Genomic DNA, 27,078 nt, shown 5'->3' on the forward strand with positions numbered 1-27,078 from the left:
TGGATACTGTATACTGAGTGAGATACAAGATGGCAGCTGATACGGATACGGAGAAAACAATAACACAGACACATTCCTCCTAACTGTCACGATTACAGTGGGACAGTCCCGATTTTCAGGTCCTGTCCCGCTGTCCCACCCGCGGCAGTCATTGTCCCACTGCGGGGGGTGGCAATCTAATAGAATAGACGCTGTGCGCACACGCACAGCGTCTATTCTCGTATGAAAATGAGGTTGCGGCTAATTAGCATAAGCCGCACCCTCATTTGCATACGCCCTGCCCCCTTTTCGGCTTCGCCGCGCGAGTGTCCCTATTTCATCATCACAGAAGTTGGGAGGTATGCAGACAGATGGCGCAGACACACAGGAAGCCGGATACTAAGTATAGTCCAAGATGGCGACTGTATACATAAAACACAATGACGTAGTGACATGGCGCACCAAATAAAATATAATAATGACACATTTCAGGTCAATTTTCTCTTTACACACTTCTTTATATTACACTATTTCTCTGGTGTATTAGTTATGTAACAATCAGTTTTATGATAATTAATACTATTTATATGTTAAACAATTGTATTACACAAATGCCACCACCAGCCTCTGTCCTTCCCCCACTTATTCTTCTCGGGTATATAGATAAAATTATCTATACAGAATATTTCCTGCTGAAAATAAATGTATAGATAATATTATCAATATATAAAAATAAAAATCAGGTTGTTTCGACGTGTCCCTCCCTTGCCACGTGCTGGGTCTCGGGACTCGAACCTGCAACCTGTGGCTCCCCGTAGCTTGGACTAATAGACACGCGCCACTGTGCCAACCAGCCAGAAGAGCCTCTCTGTGTAACTTGTAGCTCTACTGCAGTGACGTCATCCGCTCTGTGCTGCACCATCGCCACCTATTGGCAGCTGCTGGAACTACACCCGGAACGACGACTGTGTAATCCGTGCATACAGTACACTGAGCTCCGCTCCCGGTCATCTCCCTGCTCCTGCGGAAGTAGGGTCAGAGTGTCTGCTCCTGCCGCTGCTCCAGTGATGTGGGTCCCAGTACCTTGGATGAAAGAGGCTTTCAGAATATCAGGCTCATGGGGAGGTAAGCAGGGGGGAGGACATTTAACTCCTAGCAGGTTACTATGTGGAAGGGGGTGGGGGTCTTTTGTGTACACTTGTATAATCATGCTACAAATAAGATGTAATAACAGGCCTGGGGGGTTTGGTTACTGAAGTACTGCTGGTCTTCTGGAGGGGGGACTGGAAGTGCTGCTTTTCTACTTGGGGAGGGTTTACTGGAAGTGCTGCTGTTCTGTACGAGAGTCCCAGTCTGTATCAGGGTCTGGCATTCTGTACACAAACCGTGCATAGTCCTGGTGTGTGATTGTGTCAGCACAATACCTTTCATACTACTGGCAAGCAGTGATGGTCCCTTTAAGACTGCGCTGCATTGCTTTTTTCACCCAGCCATTTAGCTTTTGGATAACTGCAGATGTAATAATTGTTTTCATTAGTTTTAAAGTTAGCTTAAAATGATGTTTGCTTTTCTCTGATTAGCTAACTTCTTGTAACATATATGCCTGTATATATGTTAGAGAATAAGGAGGTACATTGTAAACTGCTGTAAATATGTTAAGAGTATAATGAGACAAGTCCCAAACTGTTTTACTAAAAAAAAAGCCATATTGTGTGATGGACTCTTATACCAATATGGCAACATGGACTGAGTAACCAAAATGTATTTGTTGCTGAGAAACTGTCCAAAACTATGTGGCATGGACTCTGATATATGTTAACAACATGGCTAATAGGAAACTTTAATATATATATGCTGCAGCTAATTTATTTGACAAAAAAGGCATCAGTGCAGTGGAATGTATTAATAACATATGGACATTGGTAATGCAGCGTTTACACATATGCTGCTGCCCCCTAAGTGAACCCACAGCCAGCAGCCAATCAAATGGGTTTAGAGAGTGTCCCCGAGGACACTGAATGTGCGGGAAAACAGCTGTTCTCGTGCACTGAGCGGGAGAACAGCTGTCCTCGCGCAGCATCAGCTGACCCACCAGCGGGGATTATAAAAGAGCTGACAGCACAGTGAAGCTCAGGTCAGCTGTTCCCTCTTTCCCGTGCTCACCTCCCTGCTGTCGGCTCAGGAGACTGTAAACTGAGCTTAAACATTGCCGCAGCAGTAGAGGCTATGAGCCAAAGGAAGAGCCCCCTCAAAGCCAGCAGGCAGAAAGTGCAGTTTGCCGCCCATCACCCTGCCCGCCTATAGCACCCGCTCAAGAGCCGCACAGACACCGCTGACGAGTGCTGCCGCCTAGCCAGGGAAGGGCAATCCCAAATACACCCCTCTACACCCAGAGCCTGGCTGTAGTCACACCAGCGCTCTGCGGGAGACGGGAGGTGGTGGAGAAGAAGAGTGCAAAAGACGCCAAGAAACAAATACCTTGCTGCTGGCGGGGAGAATGTCCCGCTGATTGAAGAAGCTTCAGCCACGTATCGCTGCCAGCCCGGTCACGCCGCATCTGCCCAGGGAGAAGCCGCCGAGACACCTCTCCGCTGACTCCGCCTTCCGTTTACAGAGCCGGAGACGTCACTGTCAGAAGCCGGAGAGTTCCACACAAGAGCCGACCAGCCGCCTCCTTGTTACCGCCCACAAGCCAGCCTTGCAGCCGTCTGAAGAGGATTTCGCCGGGCGCCAGTGACCGACAAGCCGCTCGCTCATCTGTCCATCAGAGGCACACCCCCTCCACTGACGCTGTAGTAGGAGGGGGAGAGAGAGAAAGCCGCCGCCCAGCAACTGACAGCTGCCGCCTCCCACCAACACCAAAGCGCTGCCGCTGGGGAAAGCTGGACGGAAAGACTCCCATCTGCACCCCTCCACACCCTGGTGCCGCCCGCTTAAGCAGCGGTCACCAGCGGGAGACGGGAGGCGGTGCTGGGAGCAGAAGACAGACTTCCAACCGCCCCTGCCACTCATAGATGCTTCTGCCGGGACAAGCTCAGAGAAGCGCTGCCTGCTGATCGCTGCTTCTCCCCTCAAAACATTCACTGACAGCTGCAGAGACCTGATCGGCACCTCCCAGCTCGGGAGGAGAAGCCACCCCACTCACGCCCCTCTACACCCAGGCACAGCTTGTCTCGCTAACAGCGCTGCCTGCGGGAGACGGGAGGAGGCGTGGGGAGAGATAGAGCCATTGGAACCAGAAACGCCCTCCGCCAGCACTGTCCAGTAAGCAGCCCACCAGAGAGCTGACAAGTGCAGCGCCGCCTGTGCACCGCCCCTATTAGCACCAGCAGCACTAAGGTTCAGATGCACCCCTCCACACCCAGGGGCTGTGTGTATTAACCGCAGCACCCTGCGGGAGACGGGAGGTGGGGCAACTGAGGGGCATACAGTCACTGGGGCCAGATAAAATAAAAGGGCAGGCATATCCAAGGTGGACAAGCAGAAAGAAAGAGACAGAGAGAGAGAGAGAGAGGGAAAGAGAAGGATAAAGACAAGAGGGACAGTTTGCCAAGATCAAGGAGAAAGGCAGTTGATGACATAGGAAGACAATTGGCCAGGCAGACAGAGCACAGCTACAAGGGAATTGGTGAGCTACAAACTCTATTCATTGCACCTATACACTCTAGGTAGCCAGCTTGTGAACATTTATAGAAAAGTGTACTAACTGCAAGTATTAAGGAAAGCACTGAGTTTAGCCAGACTATATTCAGCTTTACTAAAGTAGAAGATTTCACTACTAGTACAAATAGCTCAGTATTGGGCTTTATGCCAAACCTTTTAACTGTGACTGATTATATTTGGCAACAATTTACCTCAAGCTGCATTAACAGTACAGCAGAGTAACACATTTTGAAGCAATGAGCATTTAAGGAGATTATTTACCTATCTGCAGCTATAACAGTTTCTAAGGGCCCCAACGCGCGCCAACAAGGACATTTATACCTATATACTGTGTTTATTTATACTGGCCAGTAATGGGTAATTTTTGTAATGCATGCACTATTTTTATTGTATAGGCAAATATAAGGGTTTTAGTGTGTTAGTGATATTACCTATATATGTATTCATGAAATGTAATACAATGTTTGTATTTTAAGTATTTACTGCATCTAATTAAATTACTTCTAAGTATACTTACCATTTGTGGGGGATTTCCTTGACGCCATTCACCAGTATCTAGATAAATAAAAAGAGATAGTGGGTTACCCAAGTGACCCATAAATATACTTCTAAACTTGGGTGGAGGCACATTACATTAACCGTTACCCTCATACTTAAAGGAGGGTTACATTTGGAGGCACAGGCCGAGATACGAAATACAGGATATACGCCTGTTTACCAAACAGGAGAAAATGGAGATCATGTCAGGGAAAGATATTTATGAATGGTGTTCAAGGAAAGGAAAAGATGAGGATAAATGTTTTGCAGTAGGAGGAAATTTTTCAGAATTTACTGATGATAGAATAATACAGCAAATAAATAGGCTATGTGGTGTAGTCAGACCTAGGGTGATAGATAAATGTAGAGGAGAATTGGGGAAAGTTGTGGCTGTATTAATTGAGACTGATGAGGACTTAGACAGTGAGTTAATACCAGTAATGATTATAGCTGACAAGGAGATGGGGAGGAGATGGCACATTATGTGGCCTAAAGTAACAGAAGAAGAGGCTGCAAGTGTGCATGCGTCAGCATTCAGGTCTAGAGAAGGAAATGAGAGGGGTGATGCTGATAGAACCACTCAAGAAAATGATACCAACTTAAGTGGTAGTCAATTTGAGACTATGGTAGGCAGAGTAGTCACTCAGTTGGAACGTTGGCACTATGAGGGCAGCTATAGAAGATTAAGAATCTTTTCTGGGATTATCCCTGTACCCACTGGAGAGGAGGCTTATGAAGCCTGGAAGGAGGCTGCCATACAACAAGCCGAAGAATGGCAATGTCCGGATAAAATAAAAAGGCAAAGAATCGTTGAAAGTCTGAGAGGTCCAGCTATGGGGATAGTACAAGCTGCCCGGCGTAGCAACCCAAATGCCACGTTGGACACCTACTTCGAGGCACTCGATTATGCCTTTGGAACCATGGAAGACGTCGGAGATCTAACATCCCGCTTATACCACACTTTCCAAGAATCCGGAGAAAAGCTGAGTACCTTTCTAATTCGTGTAGACAAGCTGCTGTACAAGATTGTGGACAAAGGAGGGATTGAAAAGAAGGATGTCGATAAACAGCGGATGAAGCAGCTCCTAAGGGGGGCTTTGACCAGTGACCCTGTAGCGCAGAAGTTGAGGTGCTCAACAATGCAAGAACCTCCTCCTACCTTTAATGATTTACTCAGAGACATAAAGCAAGATGAAGCACTGATCGAAATGAGGGAAAAGACCGTGAAAAAAGTGAAGGTGGTCCAGCCTACGACAGAAAGCAGTGAGTTCGAGAGCAAGGTTCTTAAGATGTTAGAAGAACAGAATAAAAAGATAGAGGGTTTTTTGACCAAACAGAACTCCAAGACTCCTAATGTGAACAGCTATACCCCACCGAGAGGTTTGGGCAGAGGAAGCGGTAGAGGGTGCTTCAATTGCGGAAGATTTGGACACCGAGCATTTGAATGTAATAGAAATGCATACAGAAACCCTGGCAGAAGTACTGATAACGATGAGCAACAACAAGAAAGCCAGAATCAGGGAAACGGGAGAGGGAGACCTATGAACCCCGCATAGACTCCCTCGAAATCACTTACTGTGCCATGGGAAACTCATGGTGGAATGGGGAATTGCCTGAAGGTTTGGTGGGGCCCTCCTGCCATTTGAATGCGACTATCAACGACAAACCATGTCGAATACTCCTCGACAGCGGATCCCAAGTGTCCATAATCTTTGAAAATTGGTACCAAGAAAACTTGCCTGATGTACCCATTAAACCACTCAGCGGGCTCGTGATATGGGGACTTAGTGCCGAAAAATATCCATATTCGGGCTATGTACAAGTGACTCTTAAATTCCATCAAGAATCATCAGAAGAAGGTGACACTCTGGAGATCCCTTTAATTGCCTTGGTGTGCCCTGATTTATCGAAAGAGAGAGGTGAGACACCAGTGATCGTGGGGACAAATACCCGGTTGTATTCCTTGTTACAAGAATGGCAGGAGGGTGAGAGTGAGCAGTTCAAGACGACTTCTTTCTGCATACAATCTAAAGAAGATAAATTCCATTTCTGCTTTGAGGGGAGCGACCTTCATAAAAGTGATAAAGATGAACTGATCTTTGAACTTGAAAAATACCAACAGGCATTCTCCGAGGGAGAGTGGGACCTTGGCACAGCAAAAGGAGTTGAGCACAGCATCCGACTTACCAACGAGACCCCTTTTAGAGAACGCTCCCGACGGATTGCTCCAGCTGACTTGGAGGATGTGAGACAGCATTTGAAGGGATTGATCGAGAACCAACTAATTATTGAATCTCGGAGCCCTTACGCTTCCCCCATAGTGGTGGCCCGAAAGAAAAGTGGCAAAATCAGAATGTGCGTAGACTATCGTACCCTAAACCAACGTACTATCACTGACCAATACACTGTGCCCAAAGTGGATGAGGCCCTAGACTGCTTGCAGGGGAGCAACTGGTTCTCGGTGCTTGATCTTAGAAATGGTTACTATCAGATCCCTATGAAGCCAGAGGACAGGGAAAAGACTGCTTTTATATGTCCTCTAGGATTCTTTGAATTCCTGAATATGCCCCAAGGGATCAAGGGAGCCCCTGCAACTTTCCAACGGGCCATGGAAAGGATTGTCGGGGATATGGCGTACAGAGAGGTGGTCGTATACCTCGACGATATCATAGTCTTCGGAGCCACTTTGCAAGAACACAATCAGCGCCTTTTAAAAGTACTAGAGAGATTAATCGAAGGTGGATTGAAACTGTCTATCGATAAGTGCCGGCTGTGTCAATCAAAAGTCAAATATCTTGGCCACATCGTCAGTCGGGATGGGGTAGCTACTGACCCTGAAAAGGTGGAGGCGGTGAAGAAATGGCCAAGGCCTATTAAATTGAAAGAACTGAGGTCATTCCTAGGTTTCTGCGGGTATTACCGGAGATTTGTTCCCAACTACTCCAGTGTGGCAAAGCCCCTAACCGACCTCACCAAGGGGTACCCTTCGCAGAACAAGAAAATTAAGAGCAAGAAAGAGTGTTATAAGGTTGGTGAGCCGTTTGGAGAACGATGGACACCAGCGTGCGAAGCAGCTTTCTTATCTCTGAAGAGATGTTTGACTGAAGCACCAGTACTAAGCTATGCGAACCCTGACAGAACCTACACACTCCACATCGACGCCTCTCTAGATGGACTAGGGGGAGTGCTATACCAGGAGCACGAGAATGAATTACGGCCTGTATCATTTGCCAGCAGAGGACTGAGTGAGAGCGAAAGGAGGTACCCGACGCACAAGCTAGAATTTCTGGCTCTGAAGTGGTGCATTGTTGACAAGTTTCACGATTATCTGTATGGAACATCATTTATAGTGCACACTGATAACAATCCACTCACCTATGTGCAGAGTACCGCAAAACTCGATGCCACAGGGCACAGGTGGCTGGCCGCCTTAGCTCTCTATGACTTCTCCTTGAAATACCGTCCGGGTGTCAACAATACAGATGCCGATTCACTCTCCCGTATTCCAGGTCAACAAAGTAACAGCGTAGAAGACGACTGGATTGAAGTGCCTGCCAGCTGTATTAAAGGAATGTGCCATAGTATTGGAGTAGAGCTGCAGTCTGAAAAGAGATGCGTGGATTGTCTAGGGCCTCCGCCGCAAGTCCTACCACTATCATATTGCTGGCTCAGTCAAGTCGAAATGGAGGGACTGCCGAAAGTGAGACAGGATCAACTAAGAAAAGACCAGCGAACTGATCCCGGTATGAAGTATGCCTTCTTGAATAAGTCTGACACTAATGTTTCACAAGACATCAAAGGAGAAGCTGAATTGTTGAGGAGACAGAGAAAAAACTTTATCACTAAGAAAGGAGTAATGTACAGGAAGCATGAAACTGAGAAAGGCCGGTGGCAAATTGTGCTCCCCAAGAAATATCGAGCAACAGTAATGAAGGCCTTACATGATAGGCATGGTCACGTAGGAATGGAAAAGACCTTGAAGTTAATATCTGACCGTTTCTACTGGCCTAATATGAGGAAAGATGTGGAAATGTACTGCAAGAGATGTGGAAATTGTATTGTCCGGAAGACCCTCCCGGGGAGGACGGCCCCTTTAATGAATTTGAAAAGTCAAGGCCCCATGGACTTAGTGTGCATAGATTTCTTGACATTAGAAGTAGACCCAGGGAACAAGTGCAACATCCTAGTAGTCACTGACCACTTCACTCGCTATGCACAGGCGTATGTCACCCCAAATCAAAAGGCCATTACAGTCGCAAATGTGCTCTGGGAGAAGTATTTTGTTCATTATGGCCTTCCCAACAGAATACATTCCGATCAAGGACGTGACTTCGAGAGCAGGCTCATCAAGGAAATGTGCCAAAGATGCGGGATAAAAAAATCCAGAACAACTCCCTACCATCCGCAAGGCGACCCACAACCTGAGAGATTTAATCGTACTCTGTTGGACATGCTGGGGACATTGAGTCCATTAGACAAGCGTCGTTGGAAACAGCAGATCTCTCGGCTAGTACATGCTTACAACTGTACCCGTTGTGACGCCACAGGATATTCGCCATACTACCTCATGTTTGGGCGTGAAGCGAAACTTCCCATTGACGTCAGCTTTGGGACCCCAGATCCCAACCAGTCGAACCAGTCCCATCTAAAGTATATACAGACTCTTCGCAGAGAACTCAAAGAGGCATATGAACTGGCTAAAAAAACTGCTGATAAGTTGGGGAAGAAGAATAAAACCAATTATGACCGCACTGTGCGTGACCACATTCTCCATCCCGGAGACAGAGTACTACTGAGACGGCTGGGACATCCTAAAAAGTTCAAAATATCCTACAGGTGGAAGGAAGAACCTTATGTAGTGATGGAGAAATTTAAAGACTCACCTGTCTACAAAATTCAAAGGGAGGATGGAGAGGGATTCATCTTAACCCATCATCGGCAGAATCTTCTTCCCATTGGACGGGATACTCGAATGGAGGACCTGAAAGAAAGAGACACAGAACCTGTAAGAAAAGAAACGCCTACAAATGACACTGCACAGATACATCAGTCTACAGAACCAGAAGAGAATGGAGATGAAATTGGCCAAGGCTGTTACTTCAAAGACTATGAAAGAGACATTGCCAAAAGCCTTGAGGAAAGTGTACTTAATGATGAACCCCCTACGCCAAGCCCTGCCGTAGCAGATTGGGATTTTACAATTAATGACTCTGACTGTCCTGTCCCTGAAGAATGGGTTGTGGGGGAGGAGGATGTAACAGAGGATTATCCCAGTGACTATACCTTGGAAGATGGGGAAGCATTTGGGGAAGTAACTACAACTAGGCCTAAGAGAGCATGTAGGCCCCCAAACATTGTTACCTATGATCAATTAGGGGTACCCACATATATCCCAAGAGTGACCTACCCTGCCAACTTAGCAGTATGGCCTTATTTTGCAAATACTGAAGTTGTATATTAATAAATGTAAATATTTCTATGATGATCCAAGTTCATTTATTGCCTTGTATCATCAGGGGAAGAATGTAACATATATGCCTGTATATATGTTAGAGAATAAGGAGGTACATTGTAAACTGCTGTAAATATGTTAAGAGTATAATGAGACAAGTCCCAAACTGTTTTACTAAAAAAAAAGCCATATTGTGTGATGGACTCTTATACCAATATGGCAACATGGACTGAGTAACCAAAATGTATTTGTTGCTGAGAAACTGTCCAAAACTATGTGGCATGGACTCTGATATATGTTAACAACATGGCTAATAGGAAACTTTAATATATATATGCTGCAGCTAATTTATTTGACAAAAAAGGCATCAGTGCAGTGGAATGTATTAATAACATATGGACATTGGTAATGCAGCGTTTACACATATGCTGCTGCCCCCTAAGTGAACCCACAGCCAGCAGCCAATCAAATGGGTTTAGAGAGTGTCCCCGAGGACACTGAATGTGCGGGAAAACAGCTGTTCTCGTGCACTGAGCGGGAGAACAGCTGTCCTCGCGCAGCATCAGCTGACCCACCAGCGGGGATTATAAAAGAGCTGACAGCACAGTGAAGCTCAGGTCAGCTGTTCCCTCTTTCCCGTGCTCACCTCCCTGCTGTCGGCTCAGGAGACTGTAAACTGAGCTTAAACATTGCCGCAGCAGTAGAGGCTATGAGCCAAAGGAAGAGCCCCCTCAAAGCCAGCAGGCAGAAAGTGCAGTTTGCCGCCCATCACCCTGCCCGCCTATAGCACCCGCTCAAGAGCCGCACAGACACCGCTGACGAGTGCTGCCGCCTAGCCAGGGAAGGGCAATCCCAAATACACCCCTCTACACCCAGAGCCTGGCTGTAGTCACACCAGCGCTCTGCGGGAGACGGGAGGTGGTGGAGAAGAAGAGTGCAAAAGACGCCAAGAAACAAATACCTTGCTGCTGGCGGGGAGAATGTCCCGCTGATTGAAGAAGCTTCAGCCACGTATCGCTGCCAGCCCGGTCACGCCGCATCTGCCCAGGGAGAAGCCGCCGAGACACCTCTCCGCTGACTCCGCCTTCCGTTTACAGAGCCGGAGACGTCACTGTCAGAAGCCGGAGAGTTCCACACAAGAGCCGACCAGCCGCCTCCTTGTTACCGCCCACAAGCCAGCCTTGCAGCCGTCTGAAGAGGATTTCGCCGGGCGCCAGTGACCGACAAGCCGCTCGCTCATCTGTCCATCAGAGGCACACCCCCTCCACTGACGCTGTAGTAGGAGGGGGAGAGAGAGAAAGCCGCCGCCCAGCAACTGACAGCTGCCGCCTCCCACCAACACCAAAGCGCTGCCGCTGGGGAAAGCTGGACGGAAAGACTCCCATCTGCACCCCTCCACACCCTGGTGCCGCCCGCTTAAGCAGCGGTCACCAGCGGGAGACGGGAGGCGGTGCTGGGAGCAGAAGACAGACTTCCAACCGCCCCTGCCACTCATAGATGCTTCTGCCGGGACAAGCTCAGAGAAGCGCTGCCTGCTGATCGCTGCTTCTCCCCTCAAAACATTCACTGACAGCTGCAGAGACCTGATCGGCACCTCCCAGCTCGGGAGGAGAAGCCACCCCACTCACGCCCCTCTACACCCAGGCACAGCTTGTCTCGCTAACAGCGCTGCCTGCGGGAGACGGGAGGAGGCGTGGGGAGAGATAGAGCCATTGGAACCAGAAACGCCCTCCGCCAGCACTGTCCAGTAAGCAGCCCACCAGAGAGCTGACAAGTGCAGCGCCGCCTGTGCACCGCCCCTATTAGCACCAGCAGCACTAAGGTTCAGATGCACCCCTCCACACCCAGGGGCTGTGTGTATTAACCGCAGCACCCTGCGGGAGACGGGAGGTGGGGCAACTGAGGGGCATACAGTCACTGGGGCCAGATAAAATAAAAGGGCAGGCATATCCAAGGTGGACAAGCAGAAAGAAAGAGACAGAGAGAGAGAGAGAGAGGGAAAGAGAAGGATAAAGACAAGAGGGACAGTTTGCCAAGATCAAGGAGAAAGGCAGTTGATGACATAGGAAGACAATTGGCCAGGCAGACAGAGCACAGCTACAAGGGAATTGGTGAGCTACAAACTCTATTCATTGCACCTATACACTCTAGGTAGCCAGCTTGTGAACATTTATAGAAAAGTGTACTAACTGCAAGTATTAAGGAAAGCACTGAGTTTAGCCAGACTATATTCAGCTTTACTAAAGTAGAAGATTTCACTACTAGTACAAATAGCTCAGTATTGGGCTTTATGCCAAACCTTTTAACTGTGACTGATTATATTTGGCAACAATTTACCTCAAGCTGCATTAACAGTACAGCAGAGTAACACATTTTGAAGCAATGAGCATTTAAGGAGATTATTTACCTATCTGCAGCTATAACAGTTTCTAAGGGCCCCAACGCGCGCCAACAAGGACATTTATACCTATATACTGTGTTTATTTATACTGGCCAGTAATGGGTAATTTTTGTAATGCATGCACTATTTTTATTGTATAGGCAAATATAAGGGTTTTAGTGTGTTAGTGATATTACCTATATATGTATTCATGAAATGTAATACAATGTTTGTATTTTAAGTATTTACTGCATCTAATTAAATTACTTCTAAGTATACTTACCATTTGTGGGGGATTTCCTTGACGCCATTCACCAGTATCTAGATAAATAAAAAGAGATAGTGGGTTACCCAAGTGACCCATAAATATACTTCTAAACTTGGGTGGAGGCACATTACATTAACCGTTACCCTCATACTTAAAGGAGGGTTACATTCTTATCTTTATGCAATAGATTGGCTGCTGGTTCATCTGTCAGGGATCTCCTTGTGGAAACATGGCGAACTTGAGAAGCCTGAAGGTGAGTGGCTAGGGAAGAGGACCATGTGACCAGTACCGTGGGAGGTATATACAGAATGTGCTGCAGGTCCCACGGAAAAGCAAGTAGCCCCCTGCACCATTCACTCTTTCATCCAAGCTTCTGCCCAATGGCTGGCAGTGTGTGTGTGTGTGGGGGGGGGGGTCTTCCTGCAGATTCCCTCCAGTGGCAGACTGGTGGTGACTGTATCATAGCAGGGTGTCTGGTGACTGCACAGTCACCAATCAGCAGCATTGGTTATATCTGGGGCTCCCTCTCCCACGCTGCCTTTGTATACAGCTGGGCACCAGGACCCAGCCGTCGATATGCTTCCACAACAACCATCGATGATCACCAGCTGCACCAAGGGTGACCATCGATTGTTAACCATTAACCTGTTTGAAGTCTGTATAGCAGTGATTTTTTAACTCTGCACACCAAAGAAGAATTTAAAATTTACCAAGGTACACAATCAGACCCCCACCTGCAAAAACACATTGGCTCCCCACAGGATAAATAAACAAACCCATTGGTCCCCATATGAAAAATAATAATCACACAGTCCTCACAGGTATCAAATATAAATACATTGGCCCGCACATGAAAACTAATATCACATTGGTACCTACATAAAAAAAAAAATGATCATTGTTCCCCAATGTCTCCCATGGAACACAAAATGTAAACACATTGTGCCCCAGATGAAAACAATACAATCTGTGCTAGTCTCCTCTGCTTCCACAGAACAGACTTTCTACCAGGGGGGTGTGATATAGGTGAACGCAACTAAGCCCCTTGCGAGCTAGCTGCGTGCACGGTGGCTCTCTACGCATTCTAGTCACCCTCTATGGGGGTCGTGGACCCCCACGAGGGAAAATAGCCGACAGCCATCGGGAACCCGGCTTTCGGTGTTTTGACCCCGTCCGGCACCCCTACCAGGGTGTAGAGTTAAAAATGCCCTAATGTGAACACCATAACCGTCACTGCTTACCTGTCATTATGTTCTCCTAAGGAGCTAGTGTGGACAGTATAACCGCAGGACACCTGAGCAATTCCTCCTTTTAGCTCCCTGTGACTCGTCTTTAAATCTGATTCATGTCCTATGCAATCTCCAAGCAGCTTCTTAAGCAACGGGCCCTAGAACCCAGGACTGACACGGACATCAGTAGGGATGGCCATCGCTGCAATAGTGCAAACAGCCATTGATGGTGGCATACTATGCAATGGATGATGGTTTTACCTATCGATGATCATCTTTTTAGTTTGACTGATTGGCCTATGGGCCAATCAGAACCTTGGGCTTTACGGGTGTCGGGAGTAAACTATACTCCGTGTCCTGGCCCCTTGGGGAGAAAAAAAATGATTCAGTTATGCTTGCAATCAATGGAGGAAAATTTAGACGGCAAAAATGTAATTTCCTCCATAGTGCAGTAAACCAATCGGTAAGGTCCCTGTAAATTGGTAGCTGCATCCTCATGAATTATGCTTTAGGCCATGTATATATTGTTTTAATGTATTTATTGTATTCCTGTAATTCTTTCTACAATGAAAGTGCTGTTGTTCCAGGGCCTGGTCGGAATTGTCACTGGGGGAGCCTCGGGTCTTGGTCGGGCCACAGTGGAGCGGTTAGTGCGTCATGGAGCCAGCGCCGTCATCCTTGATTTACCAAGCACTGACGGGAGCAGCGTTGCGCAGTCTCTTGGAGAGAAATGTGCATTTGCTCCGACTGATGTAGGTATAAATAAACTAGAGATGTGCACCGAGCTCCAGGTCTTGAATTTGGAATAATGTTCTTGTTTTGGATTTATTTATTTTTAAAGAAAAAAGCTAAAATCAGGGCGGCTTCATATATCTGCCCAATGAAAGCGATCCAGCAACGTGATCTTATTCACTAACACTGCCAAGATCTCATTACAAATACAATGCTTAATGCATGGTCCCCGCAAGGACAGGGTGGTTTAAGCGTTGCATTTTGCGCTCGATGCAATTAGTCACTTGCAGCATTTAGTAAAGCTATATGCATTAAATAAGTAGCAAAGGACAGCTCTCCTGGTAAACGCTAGGAATGGTCATCGTTGCAATTTTTGTGTTTGTGGCTTCAAGAGGTTCATCTGAATAGTGTTAATTGAGCATGTATTTCCCAAGCCCCCGTAGAAGTAAGTTGGTGCTGGTAAGTCTGGCTCTTGTAACTGCCTTAATGCGACTTTTTCCATCATTTCAGTCCTGCAAAAGGATACGAAAGTTTTGGGGAAAAACGTAAGGTATATTAACTCCATTTTATAAGTTTGTTTATGCTGTAAACAGTGTCAAAACTATTATTTATTCGGGTAGTTATAGCTTTGGACGAATATTCCTATATGTATGCAGATAATGCACTATGGGGCAGATTTATTAAGCTCGGTGAAGTGATAATATGGCTGGTACTTTATCACCGGCCAATCATCTTTTAATTGTGAAGTTACAGGCTTAGTTTGAAAAATGACAGGTAGGAGCTGATTGGCCGGTGATCAAGACCAGACACTTTAGCACTTCCCCAAGCTTAATAAATCTACCCCTATATCAGAGCCGGCCTTATCCAATTTGGTGCCCTAGGCAAAAAAATTTTTGATGCCCCCTAGCAGATGATACCACCACAAAATTTAGTGTTTACACACAAAAAATAACATGCTGGTTTATGACATTTTTATTGTTAAAGAAACAGGTGCTAAACGCAATATATATATATATTAGTGTAGGTATCAAGATCAAGTCCCCAGACTCAAGACTCACAGTTACACTGGCTGGCTGGAAGAATCACAGGGGCAAGGCACAGGCGCTGATGATGGTGGCGTTTCACCTGCCACCATACACTCCATTTGCTGCTGCGTGGCTCACTGTCGCTGTCCCTCCTCCACTACTCCCAGCACGCGCCGCGGCGGCTGGAGGAGGTGGGACAGAGTGTGGGATGTGAGGGCGAGCACTGAGCTGCCTGCGTCACCGCGTGTGTCACGTGGGGGTGCGCCGCGGCTGGCCGGGCCGATGTGAAAACATTAAGCTGCGCCCGACATCATTGCGAGGGCAGCGGGCGGCGGGCAGCGGACGGGGGGGGGCGGCTGCTGCGGCGCGTGAGCCACTACCGTACAGTACGAGTGTGACCTGCGGTATGTCTCCCAGCCCCAGCTTAACGCAATGCTGCCCCTAGGCATAGGCTGCTGCCCTAGGCAATTGCCTAGCCTGCCTATGCCTAGGGCCGGCCCTGCCCTATATACTTATGTTCTGTGACTAGCTGACTATATTAACGATTAACTTCCTTTAGAACAGATGTGACCTGACACTTGCATAATCTAAAATCTCAATCACTTGTTTGCTGATATTGCTATTAGGCCAAGTAATTCCCAGAATGGACTGCCAGCCTTCCAAAAAATGGTCCCCAACCCAGGAACTATCTCCAACTGGCCATTAACCCCTACACATACCATTTTGTTTCTTAGAATTGCAAGGACATCTCAATGAGATGTTGCCAACTCCATTGACATATATTATTTGTCTCAAAAAGCACTGTTCTGAAAGTTATAAAGATATGACCATATATGTATTTTATCCATATTAGGAAATATCATGATATAATTATGGGGAGGTTAATATTAAAATGTTATGCCTTTTTATATATTCAAGTTCTGGGGACAATGCATCAGGTATTCTGTCTTTGATACTTGCCCAGAGAGTGTCCTTTTTGCTGTCTAATGTGGGTGAGGTTTTTTTATTCAATAAAAATACTTCTTTAAGAATCGGACTCCTGATATTTCTTGCATCATGATTGCGACAAAATAGAAGGAAATTCATTCCATACCCATTAACTTGAGCTGTGGGTCAGTAATTTAGGTGTATTATCACACTATTAACTGGACAAAAAAGTCCTACTTAGCAAACGGGCTTCGGCCTCTCCCTTCCTAGAAACTGTTAAGTCTAGGCTTATGCAACTTTTATTTTGATTAAAATCTTACAAGTTTTTGAAACCACCTGATGGTTTTTGTACTGTCACATTACTTTCAATTTTGATTACATGGGATGATCGTACTAAGGGTCATCAGTTTATTACGATTTTGTATAGTCTTAAGCAGGGCTATGTTTCAGCAGGCTCCAGCAGGAACTGAGGCCCTTATTCTAGTTCACTCTTTCTGACAAAATATTTCTTAGATGGACAAACCATGTGCACTGCAGGTGAGGCAGGTATAAAACCCCACCCAAATCTAATTATCTCTGCACAAGTAACACCTGCCCACCTGCAGTGCACATGGTTTTGTCCATCTAAGAAATATTTTGTCAGAAAGAGTGAACTAGAATAAGGGCCTCAGTTCCTGCTGGAGCCTGCTGAAAAATAGCCCTGGTCTTAAGGCCTATATGCAATTTGGGTCCGATTTCATCCAATTCTGGCAGTCCCGTGTGCAGTGGAGGTGGAGATACGTACTTGCATTCCTGCCGCCAGGTCTGCCCCTCTCTTCGCGGCAGGAAACTGGGATCTCGTGATAAATCTCTTGTAGTAGTACCGCAGGCTCCCAGCTGCTCAAGGGGAATTCAGTGCGAGTTCCCCCACAGAAGTCGAGTAGGGTATGGGACCCTTAAGGTTTACAAGGATAAGTGTTTTAGGAGTCTTTTTCTTGCTATTCTCCCCCCATCATGGCCTATGTTATTCTATTGGGGTATTTCAATTAATGTTTTGTATGTTTCCTAATGTTTTCATTGTGATTTTTAACTATTGATAATGAACAGTCTATGAAAAAACTAACAAACAGTCCCTTTATAATCCGAGGAAAGTGCCTAAATCTTCCAACCACTTCACCCCCTCACCCGGCCGAACGCTAACCCCCCCCCCCCCCTTGCACACTTCCTATCAGGATATTCCAGCAGTTGGGATTCAGACACCGGCTGTTAGCTGGAACGCTGGCATCGGGATTCTGACTGCCAGTATCCCACCCACCGTGATATTAATCATCTCTCAAATCCGAGAAGCAGTGAAACCAGTGCTAGTTTATATACATTGGGCTTTATATGGTAAAGAAAAGGCATATATGTGAGAAGGTATAAATGCAAGCACGATCTAGACCACGTGTATTGGTATTTCTTCCTCGATTCCATATGAGACTGTCCAAACAGTCCGTGCAGAATATATGGAGGTGAGGGGGGTATCCGTGCGCACTATTTTTCCTGCGGAGATATGTGCAGCCCTCTGTTGCCAATTAAGAGTGACACCAACTCTTGGATATACAATTTGGAATGGGGAGATAGGTCAACAGGTTTAGGCGCACATAGCCCGGAGTGGATATGTGAATGATCTGGACCCACAGTGGGGAGTATTTGACCAGAATGAAGATTTATTTAAACATACAATTCACAAGTAAAATTCACAGATAAAAAGTGCAAATGCAAATGGATACACAAAAGTGCAAGTGCAGCAGCAGTACAAGATTCAAAGTGACAATGCATATATATTCAAAAGTGCATGTACAATGAATAGGACGGGGCAATCTGATACTTTTATCTCACCATTCCAGGGTGGTGCGGTGGGCTGGGTGCTATTAGATGGTAAATCCCGGGTAGCAGGAATGAAGCACCACCGCACAGGCTTTGGATGGTGATAAGTAGATGTTACAGCAGAGTCCTCCCGTCAGAGTGTTGGCATCCTCATAACATGTTTCGGAATCTGGTTCCTTCTTCAGGATACCCTATCTGTCCCCGTTTTTTGTGTATACATTCACTGTATATGTATTGCATTTGCACTTTTGTAAAAAATTGGCACTTGCACTTTTTATTGTTTTTTAAATTGTTTTTAATTGTGTGTACAATAAAATTTTCTGGTCATTATATTCCCTTCACGGGTCCAGATTCTTTTTAAACATATCAGCTCAAACACCCTTGCGCCAGTACTCTGCAGACCATAAAAATCCTTTGCTGCATTACATAAGAGTCAGTGTTGCTCTTAAATTTTTGGTCAGCAGAGGGCAGCAGAGTGAGAGAGTTCAAATAGTGCGCAAGCAGTATCATCCAAAACCCACTTGAATATTAAGTTAAGGCATACAATCAGATGCGATGACCCGATTTTTCCATAGGATTCAATGTTAAAATTAACTGAGTCCATTTTAACATGGAATTCAATGGGGAAAAAGGGGTCCTTTTCATACCCCTACTATCCAAGTGGGCATGGAGTTGGATACAAACCTGTGGCGAGCGTAGCGAGGCGAGCGGACGGTATTCTGTGTCCCCTCGCGGGGCTCGCCACACTTCGGGCTCGGTGGCTCGCTACGCTCGCCACAGGTTTATATCCAACTCCATGCCCACTTGGATAGTAGGGGTATGAAAAGGACCCCTTTTCCCATTGAATTCCATGTTAAAATGGACTCATTCCATTTTAACATTGATTCCTATGGAAAAATCGGGTCATCGCATCGCATCTGATTGTATGCCTTAACTTAATCCGATTTGGTCGCATGCGATCCGATCCGATTTCTAAATCTGGCGCCCAGATACTACATAAGTACCCAAATTTGTAGATGAATGGGAAAGATCCACTGGTATTCAGAATGTTCCTAGGTGAATGGCAAAGTCCATTTCAGTAACAGGAGTCCAGGTACAATGTTAATGCATTACTCTGGGCTATGGTGACTCAGCTTCCTCAGGAGAAAGTCCCAATTAAACACTACCTGTCTGATTTTTATTTTTCAGCCCAAATAATCCCGCTTACCTCTCCTTAGTGGAAAATCACTTTTTTCTCTCTGCAAGATGCTGATACAGGGTCAGGTTGAGAAAGGGCAGAGCAGCCCAGACCATCCAGTTCTGCACATTTACAGGGCTACAGTGGCCGATGACCATTCAGACAGTTTGACAGGTCCCCAACTTGTCTCTCTACACTCCTGTCTGTCACATCCAATCAGCAGCTGTTCCCATTTTAATGGGCCACTGGTTGCCTAAGACGGCCATTGTCTCACATAGCAGACATTGACTGGATCAGTCAGAAGACAACTTTATAGACCCAAACTCTGAGATCTGACTCCACTAAGATGATGTTTTGTTTCATTCCCAATTCCGAGTCTGGAAGGACAACGTGCCGGCACTCGGATCTGCTCCGGAAGTCCTGAGTTCGGGTGGGTTTGGTTCCAGGAAATCAAACCTGCTCATCTGTAATATAGATATGTCTCACCTAAGGTGTACTTGTGAAGCTGGTGGCCATACTGTATTAAATCTTTTAAAGGACCATGTTTGACTTTAACAACAAACAAAGTTTGCCTGCTTCCACTTTTAAATAAAAACATGCAACCTCTTTTTATACATAAATGTTTTTAATATTTTTTATTTTTTTTGCGTCAATATTAATCTGTTGTGTGATTTGCTTTCTGCCGGTAATTGAATGTAGGTGACCTCAGAGTCCGATGTGACAAATGCGTTGGAGGTGGCCCGTTCCAAGTTTGGAGGAGTGAATATTGTGGTGAACTGCGCTGGGATTGCCGTAGCTATAAAAACCTACAACAAAAGCAAACAGAGGCCACACAGTTTGGAAGATTTCCAGAGGGTCATAAATGTAGGTTTAAACGATATTAGAACTTGATTTTCTATTTTCTCTGTTTGTATAAGCTATTGTATTAAAACCTGTATTTTGGAAGAATTTCTACAGTTTTCAATCATTTTGAGTGTGAACAAATAATGGGCCTGATTCAGACCCGATCGCAGGGCGGCCGATTATCGGACCACTGCACATGGTATGCGGTTAACATGCGCAAGGTCCCCCTGTGAATGAATACAGTCTGTATCAAGGCCAATATACGCTGCAGCATCAAACATCAACTTGGATAATTTAGCGATTAAATTACATTAGTACTGGTTTTTGGTGGTAAGATAAAAGGGGATGCGGTCAATATGCCGGCGGTCGAAATATCGACGCTGCAATGCCGGCACTTTGTCCATGACCCCCATAGAGGGAGAATAAAATAGTGTGCCGAGCCTTGTCGGCATTGCTGCGTCGGTATTCCGACCGCCGGCATATCATACCGGACCCGATAAACGTTGTTGAGTTATATTTTATTTGCTGTTCTCTTAGGTGAACATTGCCGGAACTTTTAATGTTATTCGTCTAGCGACAGCAGAGATGGTGAAGAATGAGCCAGATGTTGATGGACAGAAAGGAGTCATCATTAATACAGCCAGCATCGCTGCCTTTGATGGACAGGTCAGGCGCTTCTTTTTATGTAATGACCTAAAATTTTGGAGTATGAGAAAGATGTGTTGTGTCATCTGTATGTATTTGTGTGTTGTATACATTCCTCCTACAGTAAATGGAGGGTCTGTCTCTGAGTTGACCTAGAGCGGTGGCAATTCCAGCTAGAAGAAATCCATGCGACTATCCCCCTGAATTCAGCGACCATGACATCTCTGCAGCCTTCAGCTTGTGACAGCGGCATCATTACATTCCTTTGCATCTGCCCCAACCCATTCCTTCATGCGGGAGATCCTTCTGAAACCTCTAAACAGGCTGCAGCTTTGTATACATGGTCACGGGACACTTATACTATGTGCAGACACCTCACTACCAACCAGTGAGGCCCATTCATCCTTATATCAGGAGATACCGGTGCTTATGATTCCAGTTGCTTGTAATCGCTTTCGGTTGTGTACATAGGGGTAAGGTCGACACATGAAATAGGTAGACCTGGGTCGGAAAGTCAATACAATTGGTACATTTGGTCGACAGTCAAAAGGTCGACATGAGTTTTTCACGTTTTTTTGTTTTGTTCCGCAATTCGGCATAAGTCTACATGAACCCCATATCAGTGTACCGCGTCCCTTCACATGGCTCGCTGCACTTGCCATGCTTCGGATCCTATTATATTCCCCTTCCACGCCCTAGTGGATGGTCGGGTATGAAATACCGCCTGTCGGCACAAGTCGGCTAAAAAAAAAAGTGAAAAACTCATGTAGACTCTCCCATTGTCGACCTAATGCTTGCGTAGACCTAAGACCTGTCAACTGTTAGTGGACGACCTAATGTATGTTGACCTTTTATAGTGTCAACCTAGCGGCTGTATCCCGTACACAGATGCGGACTCTTTAACCTTTTACATCTGCAAACTATTCCTTGTGCAGATTGTGATAGTGATTTGTGTGCACATGCGTACACAGCTGCAATGTATTTATTTTTTGTGGACTTTGGACTTGCTAATCATGTCAAGTGAAGTGAGGCAAACGCTCACATCACATCCACCAGCGCCATGGCAACTGCATACATATACTCAGCTTTGGTGCAAAAACATAGGGCCTAATTCAGACCTGGTCACTCATCTGCAAAGTTGCAGATGACTGCAACTAGATAGCCGCCGCCGAGACAGACAGAAAACCTGCGCAAATCTGTGAGTTCCAGTCTGTGTACATGTGAGTAAGTCTGACCCTTCTACAGTTCTGCGACAGGCAGACCGAAGCACGCACTGGCGTCACACATCCTCCCTTAAAACGCCTGGGCAGGCCTGCATTTTTCTTTTTGGACACTCTGTTAAAAAAAAAAATTTGGTTACCACCCCCCAAACGCCAGCTTCCTGTCAATCCAGTTTGCTATTTGCGCATGCGCACTACGATTTGTGCACGTGAATGTCATTCCATGATCAAACGGATTGCAAATTCGCACAACAGCGATCAACTTTGAATCAGGCCCATAGACTTCCGAAATGAGTGTCTGATCATGAAGAGTGGACGCGCCAATAGAGACACTGGAGGCGTGTTTCTCTATGTACATGATCTCATCTGATTATGGAAACTGGCTTGACACGCCTTTCTGCTTGCCGACATTCCCTGTTTCCTACCTTAAACAATGCCTTCCTGTCAATAACTGCGCTGAAATTCTCAGCGAGAGCGGCATCGCAACTCTACCGCGGTGCATGTACAGTCTACCATTAATTGCTCAGTCTTGTGGACATTGACCATGTATTCAAGCTGGAATTGGGCCCTGTGTGTATTGTGTTTTCTCCTTTGGACTCTTTAGCAAACAAAGCACTTTTTTTTTTTTTTTCAAATGGACAAAACCATGCTGCACTGTAGGTGGGGCAGATGTAACGTGGGAACCAACCCCCAGTGCTGTGAGGCAGTAATACTAACCATTACATCGTCCATGCTGCTGTTTTTGTTCCTACACAATTGTTAAGTTCTGGGTAGCACAGTAATCTGTCCCTCTCCCCCTCTAATTCTTGTGTTCAGCTAAGAACATGTAAGACATGGGTCTTCAACCTGTGGCCCCCCAGATGTTGTGAAACTACATGTTCCAACATGCATTGCCACATTTTTTTCCTATGAGAGCATACCAAAACTGTCAGTGCATGCTGGGACATGTAGTTCTACAACATCTGGAGGGCCACAGGTTGAAGACATGTGATGTAAGATAAATGTGTAACTGGTGATTGCACAAGGAAGCAGGTGGAGATCCTGAGGTCCAACGGCACCGTGCTCCTCTCTGGCGTAGTGTGATTTCCCAGCATGGTTTATTTTATATGTATATGAAATTGCCTACTTCTGGTTATTTGTAATGTGTCACATGAGCTTTGCTGTATTGGTCACATTGTGTACTGTTGCAGGTTGGACAGGCGGCCTACTCTGCCTCCAAAGGGGGAATTGTAGGAATGACCCTCCCTATCGCTCGAGATCTGGCTCCACTTGGCATCAGAGTCGTGACAATCGCTCCTGGTACTTTCCTTTTTATATCTGTTTTACTTGCATAAATGTGACCTGCTAGGGCAGGGAAGGGAAACCATTGGCCTTCAACTGTTGTTAAACTACACATACAAGCATGCCGTGCAACTATTGAGCATTGTCAAAAAGCAAAACTGTAGCAGAGCATGCTGGGATGTTTACTTCAGCAACAACTGGGAGCCAAAGGTTCCCCATCCTTGCACTAGGGAACCATTTGTTTATACTACCTGATGCCTACACATAGTGAAGGCAGCCATTTTGTGTCCAGCACTAATGTTCTTGGGAATGATGCCTAGTCATACATCTATGACCAGCCCTACATGGATAGTAGTTGGGGGACTCTTCATTGAGGTCATTTATTGCTGGCAATAAAGTTACGTTTGCCAGGCATCCTTGTGATTCCCCCCCCCCCCCCTCAACTTATTCATATGGGACACCTGTAGTAAAGAAAGAGGGTCCCAATTATACAGATATAAGTAGTTTACATAAAGTGTCAGCAGCCATTTTATTTCTTAAGCAACTCTTTATGCAATTGCAGCCAGGAAATTCACTACAAACTATAAATTCTGATTAGAGTTTTTGTGAAATAGAATGCATTACCACACAAAATGGCTGCCTATGTTGTGTCTGTGACTGATGCTCTCTGTGAGACTGTTACAGCTGAGGAAGCCTGATACAGATGTGTTTGCAGTGCTAACAAAGCAGCAGCAAACTGTGAGGCAGCCGCCTACAAGCGAACAAATGTCCACCAAAGCCATCACAACATGCTCGGCAACTGAGTGCGAGTGGTCCCATTGTGCCTTCATGGCTGTTCAAGAATATACATGGGAGTTGTGATGGCGCCATTTTTTGTATGCATATAAGATCGCCTTCTTTTTGCAGACACTCCCCGCTATCTCCGTGACTGAGTTTTCACTGCGAGCAGCATTGCAAGTTTACCTTGGTGCCGTGTGCTGTCTCCCTGTTGTACACTTCCTCCTTAGTCAATACTAGATATGAGTGACTTTTTTCGTTGTGCTGTTCTTACTCTAGGAAAGGTTTAAATTATTAATAATGACCCTTTTTTCTTGTGAGGCGTTATGGAGTCTGGTCCCCCCCGCTAAAGCCCCATACACACTGGGTGATTTTGAGTTTAAAGCAGCTCAGTTTGTTGTACCAGCTGCTTTCCGCTCCAAAGCGGCCTAGTGTGTACGGGAGAGTGGTGATGCGCGCTCTGGCATCATCGCCAGCCGCGCCACTCATCTGCTGGTATTACCAGCAGATGAGACAGGGTGGACATCTTTCAATAGCGTCCGACTATGGAAAGCTGTCCACGCCCTGGAGAAATCACTGGGCAGGGGGAAATCGCTTGGTGTGTATGCACTTTGCTTGAACACCGTTGGCTTATTTAGTACCTTCAATTTTTATATTTAAACATCTGTTCTCAAGTATGAATATTGCAAAAACCTAGACAGCTAGTGAGCCTTGGGGACCAATATTGGAAAACACTTTTTTTTTTTTTGTGTAAGATTTTTCTGTGCTCCGGAACACTGCAAAATGTCACCGAATATTCTGTCTTTCCAGGCTTGTTCGCAACCCCTCTCCTCCTTGGGCTCCCTGAGAAGGCAAGAGAATTCCTGGCCAAGCAAGTACCTTTCCCCAGCCGACTGGGCCACCCTGAAGAGTATGCCCACCTGGTACAAACCATTGTAGAAAACCCCATGTTGAATGCAGAAGTCATTCGTCTGGACGGTGCCCTTCGTATGCAGCCTTAAGAAAGTTAGAATCTTACGGGGAACCACCAAACCTTCCGTCCACGTCTTAAAGCATTGCTACCGGGTTACACAAGGAGTTGTAAGGCTATTGTGGCATTGATGCCAGGAATGTACCCAGAAATCTATCACTAGATTATTCTAGAAGACGTGGAAGGCCAGCCAGATTTTCTGGAACTGTGATTTTGACCTAATTCTGTTTATGCGGTTTGTAGGATAAAATTAGTTTTCTGATTATCGGATGCTTCTGCTCTTTGATTCATTTTGTTCTTCTCATTGAACATAACAAGTGTTCATTTGGCGTGGGTGGAAATGCATAAGGAACGTCATGTGATACATAACACCAATGGAAACAAATAAACTATGGAAATACATCAGATAACAAAGGTGCATTTTTTTTTTTTTTTCTTTTTAACAATTTTATTTACAGTTTCTTATATAGCGCACACATATTCGGCAGCGCTTTTACAGAGAATATTTGAACAATCACATCAGTCCCTGCCCCAGTGGAGCTTACAATCTATATTCCCTACCACATGTACGCACACATACAGACATTCTAGGGTTAAGGGATTGTGGTAGGAAACCGGATTACCCAGAAGAAACCCACACAGGTGCGGGAGAATATACAAACACCGCACAGTTAGAGCCATGGTTGGAATTGAACCCATGACCTCAGTGCTGTGAGGCAGTAATGCTAACCATTACACCCATCCATACTGCCCACTTTGCAATATTAACATGGCTGTGGAATCATGTTACCATGGGCTAACAGAGTGGGGTGGCTGAGGTAGGGGGTGTTTAATGGGTAGCAGGGAGTGTGTGATGGGGGGCAGAGAGTGCAGTGGTTGGGGCAGGGTCTGTGTGATTGGGAGAGGGGGGCATGCAATGAGACACAATTGCATATGAAAAATCTCATCGAGGGTAATCTAACTGACTATGGAACTGGAGAAATGTTCTAATACCCAGAATACCAATGATTCCCTCAAATTTACCGTTTAATTTTAAACAAGTCCAGTTCCTGATACGTTTGCTTTGCCATGACCATAAATAAAGCACAAGATCAAACACCTAATGTAGCTGGCGTTGATCTAAGTGGGCAATGTTCTTCCCAGGACAACTTCTTGTGGCCCTTTCCCGTGTTACATAAAAATATATATATATATATATCTTTTTGTATTCATGTCCAGAGGAAAAATTACAAATGTGGTCGATTTAAAGAAATATATTATAAGGCACTAATTTTTTTTTTTTTTATGTAAAAACATCACTGTTACTAGAAATAATGTACCTGTGCAAAGCAGAAGGGTGGCTCACTAGTAAGGAATAAGAACAAGGCTTTCCCTTTAGTGTAGAAACAAGTCTGCAGGTGACCACTAGGTGCCGCTAATGCCTAGCAATGCTTTGTAATCAAAATTGGGCCAAATTCACTAAGGTAGCATTAGAACAAGAAAATATAAACGTATCTACAGTAATTCAAGAATATACTGTTTTTATTATAGGCTGTATAGTTTATAAAGTAGAAAACCATTTTCAAGAAAGCCCTTTTTTTTTTATTATGAAAAATTTATAGTGAAAGCATACCTCCCAACATTTTGATTTTAGAAGTCTGGATGCTCGCATGGCTGAAAAAGGGGTGTGCCCTATGTCACAGGGGGCACGGCCTTACAGGGATAACGTCACTACAGGAGCATGGCCAGCTCTGTGTAAGCTGTCTCTGTCTCATGCAGTGCGGTCCTTTTGCCTGCCGGTGCGGTCCTTTTGCATGGGATTTATCGCATGCGATCCCACAGATTGCTTCTGCAGCAGGGACGACTGCTGTCAATCACATTCAATTTGGATGCTTTTCATGCGTTTGATCGCTGCAATCGCATGCAAAGAGCCCAAATTGCATGTCAATAATCCTATAGTATGGGGACCTGACCCCTCCCTTCTATAAAGGCCCCATATACTTGTGTAACATATCTACGGCTCAAGTCGCATGTGATTTCCCTTGAACTCCCCCGGCAGCTTCTTGGAAGTTCTTTAATGCAATTTTGTAGTTGATGTGCTATTGTCACATGCAATTTATCGCAATGCATTCACATTGCCATACAT

The 27,078-nt window shown here is 45.6% G+C and overlaps 1 protein-coding gene across 1 annotated transcript in view; it reads left to right on the forward strand.

Annotated features, from left to right (window-relative positions):
• The window catches only part of LOC146035406 (3-hydroxyacyl-CoA dehydrogenase type-2-like), a 232,060-nt gene extending 206,842 nt beyond the window's left edge, over positions 1 to 25,218 (forward strand). Inside the window, exons 2-7 of the mRNA XM_083158825.1 lie at positions 12,465 to 12,532; positions 14,096 to 14,260; positions 19,917 to 20,081; positions 20,598 to 20,726; positions 23,116 to 23,224; positions 24,794 to 25,218. Coding sequence (XP_083014951.1) covers positions 12,509 to 12,532; positions 14,096 to 14,260; positions 19,917 to 20,081; positions 20,598 to 20,726; positions 23,116 to 23,224; positions 24,794 to 24,984 — 783 coding nt within the window. The 5' untranslated portion in view covers positions 12,465 to 12,508 and the 3' untranslated portion in view covers positions 24,985 to 25,218. The remainder of the gene's footprint in view (positions 1 to 12,464; positions 12,533 to 14,095; positions 14,261 to 19,916; positions 20,082 to 20,597; positions 20,727 to 23,115; positions 23,225 to 24,793) is intronic.
• Positions 25,219 to 27,078: the final 1,860 nt, after the last annotated feature.

This window comes from Crinia signifera, chromosome 9 (genome assembly GCF_055691185.1).
Source record: "Crinia signifera chromosome 9, ASM5569118v1, whole genome shotgun sequence".
In the NCBI taxonomy this organism is placed as follows: Eukaryota; Metazoa; Chordata; class Amphibia; order Anura; family Myobatrachidae; genus Crinia; species Crinia signifera.